At 35.0% G+C, this 6,407-nt stretch overlaps 2 protein-coding genes across 2 annotated transcripts in view; one reads left to right on the forward strand and one right to left on the reverse strand.

The window, feature by feature from the left end:
- cunh10orf71 (chromosome unknown C10orf71 homolog) overlaps nt 1–6,407 on the forward strand; it is a 28,750-nt gene continuing 22,343 nt past the window's right edge. Inside the window, exon 1 of the mRNA XM_016511204.1 lies at nt 1–94. The gene's annotated coding sequence lies outside the window, so the exon portion shown is untranslated. The remainder of the gene's footprint in view (nt 95–6,407) is intronic.
- Nucleotides 1,929–6,407, reverse strand: part of LOC107707245 (V-set and transmembrane domain-containing protein 4-like) — a 9,050-nt gene continuing 4,571 nt past the window's right edge. The window contains exons 3-8 of the mRNA XM_016511215.1: nt 4,443–4,496; nt 3,849–3,956; nt 3,627–3,660; nt 3,383–3,507; nt 3,125–3,183; nt 1,929–2,256 (exon numbers count right to left, since the gene is read on the reverse strand). Coding sequence (XP_016366701.1) covers nt 2,095–2,256; nt 3,125–3,183; nt 3,383–3,507; nt 3,627–3,660; nt 3,849–3,956; nt 4,443–4,496 — 542 coding nt within the window. The 3' untranslated portion in view covers nt 1,929–2,094. The remainder of the gene's footprint in view (nt 2,257–3,124; nt 3,184–3,382; nt 3,508–3,626; nt 3,661–3,848; nt 3,957–4,442; nt 4,497–6,407) is intronic.

Here is a 6,407-nt window from a genome sequence, read left to right on the forward strand (position 1 = left end):
TGCTTGCGAAGTAAAGAGTGGTGTAAAAATTCTTCAGATTTTCTCATTTGAAGTTTCTCTGCGAAAATAACAGCAGGTTTGGAACAACATGAGCGTGAGTAAATAATCACAGACTTTATTTTTTTGCTGAAGTTGCAGCTCAGTGCGGAAAATGAGTTTTTTTCTTTGCTGCTGCCTCTTTATATTTGGTCAAGGGTGTTGTTCAAAACAACAGAATTGAGAGCAGATGAATGTGCTCTGCTTTTGATGGCCGAATGTACGCATCTCTGTGTAGTTTGTGGTACACACTGTGTTTGTGGATTTCTGTCCCCTGAGTACAGCTGACATTCTCGCTTTGTTCTGGGTTTTGTGCTTGCAACATCTGCACATGCTGTAGCTCCATACAAAAGAGCACAGAGGCCTCTCTCTGAGAAGATCCGGGGCAAAAAGCGCTCCACTGCTGCAGCATATAAACACTCCTGCAGAGCAAAAACAAAGCGGGACAGCAGAAGGTCATGGTAAGTTTAGACGAGACGAGACAGGCAGGCTTTGATGAAGAGTATAGCTGTGTTTAGGCTCGACGCTAATGTTTCAGAGTGATCCAGGGCTGAGGACGCAGGAGAAACTGTATCCTTCTCTCTCATTCTCTCTGAGCTCCTTCCTGGGCTGGGCCCCTCTGCCATCCTCACGCTGCATCTGCTCATTAATATGCGCTGTGACTACAATGAAGGGGGAGAGTCGCTCTCTTTAACCTTTGTGCATGCAGCTAATTGTGCTAAGTAGAGGCGCTTAATAGACTGGAAAATAATCACCATATATCTCACGAAGAGAAGCAAATGACCTTCTCAAAAGACAATAGCCATCTCAATTTTAATACGTCGGTGGTTTTATGATATTAAATGTCAAACCATTTGGGCTCCTCTGAATAATTAAATCAAATAAATTATAGCACCTAGGCAGAACCATCTTGTAGCCTAACCCAATTATAATGCACTGTAAAGCTAATTATTAAGCATGATTACAATTAGTATGATTTTAATAAATGTAACCATTAAAGGGTTCATCACAGTCACTGGCTCTTAGCTGCGTGTGGGAGAAACGGAGAGAGAGAGAAAAAGAGAGACTAAACTCAAGAACGGACGATAAGAGAGGGCAAGACAAACTGAGATGTCATAATGTGCATTGTATCAATGGCCTTAGGCTTATAATAGCCGCTCTCTTGCACTCATCTTGTCTAAACCTAATTGTGTAGATAACAGGTTTTAGCTGTTAAAGATATTATGTTCAGTTATATATGCCTATTTGTAGTTAACCAATAGCATGGTTAAAATGATTAATCAGCCCCTGAATTAGAAAATATTACAGATTTTATTACTGTACTGTATTATCTGTAGTGTTTGAAGAACCTGACTTGTCTATACCATAATGCTTTATTTCTAAATCATAATATAAATGTTCATGTTTCTAGTATTTATTTTAAATAAATTAAATTATTATAAACAATTCTAAAATACCATTATAATACACAAATTGCATTATATGATAAATATAAATGTATTATGTATTTTGCTTAAAAATAACATACTCCATGTATGTACCATAATACACTGTAGCTAATATTTGCATTTTTAGTCACGGAAAGTAAACTACAACAACCAAAGTAATTGATCTTAGGTCTTATTCTAGTTATATCAGAGGGTTAAATGTTCTTTGATATGCTTCAATAAACAACACAATGACAACCTGTTTAAGCGGACATAAATGAGACAATAAATCAGTGTGCTCTTTTGCTCATACTGTGTCATCCTCCGCTTTTAGAGGATTCATCTTTATTTTATACAACATAGTAAAAAAAAAAAAAGTTACATAATTGCATAATCAAATTATGCATGTTTGGAGTTAAATCCTTAATGCAATCCTTACTTTTGGATAAAGAAAAGAAGGTCTCAAATTCATAGGTACATAAATGTGCCCGTATATAAGAAAATTCTGCTGTTGTATGACAGATTTTATACTAATACTAGTACATGTGAAATAACAGAACATCAGTATGTAGGTAAAAATATTTTAATCTCATAAATAATTTTGGTATGAAACTCTATATACTGTACATATTTACACTTGCTTCTCCACAAAGAGTATTTGGGCATATACAGTCCCTGTGCATTGTGTTTTAGGCTCAAGTTGTGCACATCCAGGCAAGTCTGTTTTCAGCTCAGGCTTCGGTTTCACCAGCTCCAGCTCTGCGTATGTCAGACTGTCCTCTACCACCCTTGGCTTGAGGATGAGAAGAGAACAGGGCGTTTCAGATATATGAAGACTACAGTATGTGGTCAGAGGTCTGAAAGAGGAGTTTCTCTTGGGAATGTGGGGTCAGAACAACATGAAATTTAGGTATAATTTTAGGATTGTTCATAGACGGTTCTAACTAGGAGTCTCAAGTATGTCGGAACAACCACTTCATCTGATAAACATATATTTCAGATGGTCAAAGGAAGTACTTCTAAAATGGAATGCAAACAAAGCAAGTGGATAGAGCAGTAGGATAGACATATAAATGTTATCCGATCCCCTGCCAATCACACTTATTTAAATAAGTCTGTGTTCTGCTAGTAGAGAGTATATAAAGCTTATCGTTGACCAACCAGATTACAATCGGATTTCACAATACAATGCTGGACCGTAAAACATTTTCTGTTTTTTGCTGCTTTTCTGCATTTCGGTGATGATTTCCCTGGAAACTAATCTAATATGAATCAAGCATGTTAAATAAATAATCACGCTTTGGAAAGCAATAATAGTAAATAAAATTATAACACCCATAAATGGAAGTTGGTATAGCAATAACTGTGGCGAACATAAAGCTCAATGAGAAAGCCACATTATTTCCCTCTTGCATGTTTCTCGTTTGTGAAAATTCAATTGAGAGGCTAAAGAAAGTGTGTCGTTAGATGCAAATATTATAAAATTGTGAATAAAAAGATTACACGTCCAAAATAGATTATAAAACAAGTAATTTATCAAGATAAATATTTAGGTCAATTATGAAACCCTATCAGCATCACTTAATTTTTTTAATGCTTTAGTATGAAAGAAAATAATGCGTAAAATGTAAAATGAGTTCAATAAGAGTTAGCATTCCTACCATTTTTGTAGGTTGTGCCTTTAAAAGTTTGGTCCTACGTGGCTTTCTTGGTACAGGTGCTAGAAAAAAATTAAAAGAAAGAAAGAAAAAAATATAACAAAATGTGTGATACTTTTAAAGGTTCAACATTTGGTAACATCAAATAATTGAAAGCATTTATTAACTTTGGTTAATGTTCATTTTTACATATACTAATTTCACTGTAAATGACAATTAATTCATGTATTTATAATGTAAGGGTTTCAGTCTGTTACGTACCTTTAGCTGGTATCTGTGGTGGTGGTAGCTGTTCAGTGATGTCTCTGAGCTGCGGTTTGTGTCGTCTCTCTTTTCTGTGCATTGCAGGAGAGGAGCTGGACACACTGGTAACTGTCTCTCCTGAACTGGATATATAAAACAGAACGATGTTATTCTTAGAATCAATCTAAGAATCAATCAATTAATCAATCAGTCAATCACGTATAACAGTAAAGCAGTGGTAAATCATATTGCATAGGTTTACCTGTTTTCAGGACACTTCACAAGGTAATAACTGGCTAGATAGAGATAGAATTGAACAAGCATAAGAACATACATAAATAGTATGTGTGTGGTAATAAGAAAAACAATCATACAATAAGAATAAAATAATTTTTGATGTATTTTGAAATGCATTTTGCTCTGATGACAGTATTTTTAAAAGTATCATGTAAATGATTTGACTGTAAGTTAAAAAGCTCATCACCTCGTAGTCTTCGTTTGTGCTGCAGGTGCTGACATGTGATAGTCATGGCAAAGACAAGCATACAGACCAGACCGATAGAGCAGATGAGCACAGCACACAGATACAAATCTGAGAAAGATCACAGCAAAACAATGTGCTGTAAATATAAATTCAAAGCCCTGACCTTGCAAGCAACAAATGAAAATTTTCTTGAACAATGATACATTACTGTTACCTTTTTTTTTAGTTTTAACAAATGGAATTAAAACTATAATTTACACACAGTAATGTATTTTTTATTTTGTATATAAAATGTAGTGGACTTTGTAATAATGTAGTGGAAATGTTGTAAAGTGTCATAAACCAAAGAAGAATCCTTATTCCAATATAAGCTTGGTCAGAGCTGACCACAAAAATAAACCAAACACTGCGAGCACACTTGGTTGAATTTGGTTTGGTCTTTCTCCAACAGAAGGGAGGAGATGTAACACACTAGCCAAAGCTGTGATCCTATCCACTTTATCAGTGATAGAGACCATACTCTGCAATAAACTGCAATAGACTGCAATAAACAACATGTTCTTATTTTATTAAAATAATGAGGTAACAGCATACCTTCAAACATGCGCCATATGACATCAGCTTTTCCTGTGCTCGGTATATGATGTACTGAAAACATTAAGAGAGACATAAGTGAAGCGTGTAATGTAAAAATAGTAAAAAGTAAAATGTTAAAAAATGAATTTTATTAAAGGAAGAAACTAACATTTTATGAGAACTGAAATCAGACTGCTTTTATTGACCTTTGCGATTAGGTCCTTTTTTTTTCTTTTTTTTTTTTACCAAACTGGTTTTCAGTTGTTGTGGATTTTGTTGTGCTTCACATTTGTATTGCAATTTAACAATCTAAGTTTAGGGGAAAACACAATAATGAAATGTATTAACGTCGCATATTTGGCGCAAAGCTCAGCCTGGACATTCTCCCCAACATCTTGTATTCCATGCATATTTTTTGCAGGGTTGTGCTTGATTAGGCTTCAATATAACCAGGCAAGGGCATTTAATTTAAAAGGAATTTGTCTTAGAATCCTCTAAAAATATTTAACCTTTGACTCTGAGAAATATGGCTTTAAATAAATATATCACAGAAAGCTCATAAACAGCTATTAATACATACAGCATCCATTACATCAATGATTAAAAAACGTAGTCTACTATTAATTACTGTTAATACTTGATTACCTAGGAAACAAAATTCAGATTTTTGAGAATATATGGAAAATCATATTTTCTCTCATTCTTTTTAAAAAATTTTCTTCTTTAAATTCTTACTGCATGGCATTTTTTTAAAACGTCAGGTTAAGGGAAAATTGCTTACAGATGTTGAGGGCACTGCTGGACAGAATTTCTTTTAAAGCTAATTGCATGATATTAAGGTAAAATGTCAAATTAGCTGAATAAAATTTACATCATTGTATGATGAAACACAATAAAGGTTCTCACTCTCTTAAAACTGTAATTTGTGTGCCACTAGCATCACAAAAAATAAACAAAAAAATTATAATTTCATGAAGTTTCCTGAACACTCCCTCCATTGGGTAGCCAAACAAAAACATAGTTCTGCCCCCAAACCAACACCATTTCTTGCGTCAGTGTTGCTGTGTTGGGATTGGGAAGGTTAAGATGTTAAACCAAACGTAAAGGTAAATCAATCTACAAATAGGTATCTTTACATATTCAGTTATGAGAAAGTATTTTAATGTAATTTCACATTGTTAATTACTAGAGCAGTGAAAAGCACAAGGGCTGAGCTCTAAATAAACCCTTCCAAAAAACCTACAGAAGCCCTGATCATCATCATATTAAAGTACTTTTTAGCACCATTCTCTCTGTGTTCTGGGTCCTAACGGATCCTGTTGTTCGTCTCCGCTCACATGAACTACATTAGCACCGACTCTGCTTGAAATGACGACCAGAACGGCTGTTACTTCATCCGCAGCAGGTATACAGTTACACATCTGATCTGCATTTTCTTTCAAGTCAAAGCCATTCTATTAAACCCCTGCTAAACTGAAGGGTTCAGCACATTTTCAGATCTGCAGACACATTGTGCAATAACACTAGAGAACAATGTGCACACTACATTCAAAATCAAATGGGTGGGGAACAGCGAACAGTATGTTTGAGTGCCGCTTTTGTTTTGGGAAAGCATTAAAGGGGTCCTATTATGCTTTTTCACTTTTTCAACTTTAGTTAGTCTGTAATGTTGCTGTTTGAGCATAAAAAAGATCTGCAAAGTTACAAAGCTCAAAGTCCACTTCAAAAGGAGATATTTTATTTAACAGAAATCACTTTTCAAAAACTACAACGAACGACTCGTTTGGACTACAACGCACATTTTCCGGGATTTGTGATATCACAAAGATCGACGAATGGGACGAGACCTGGTAATGAGTGTTATCACTATGTCAGAGACACGCTAGCTTTCCCAAGGCAGACGAACTTAGAGTGGTTACAATCATCCGGGTTTAAAGGGGTCATATGATGCTGCTAAAAAGAACATTATTTTGTGTATTTGGT

This window comes from Sinocyclocheilus rhinocerous, unplaced genomic scaffold (assembly GCF_001515625.1).
Source record: "Sinocyclocheilus rhinocerous isolate Xijiao unplaced genomic scaffold, SAMN03320098_v1.1 scaffold1243, whole genome shotgun sequence".
Classification (NCBI taxonomy): domain Eukaryota; kingdom Metazoa; phylum Chordata; class Actinopteri; order Cypriniformes; family Cyprinidae; genus Sinocyclocheilus; species Sinocyclocheilus rhinocerous.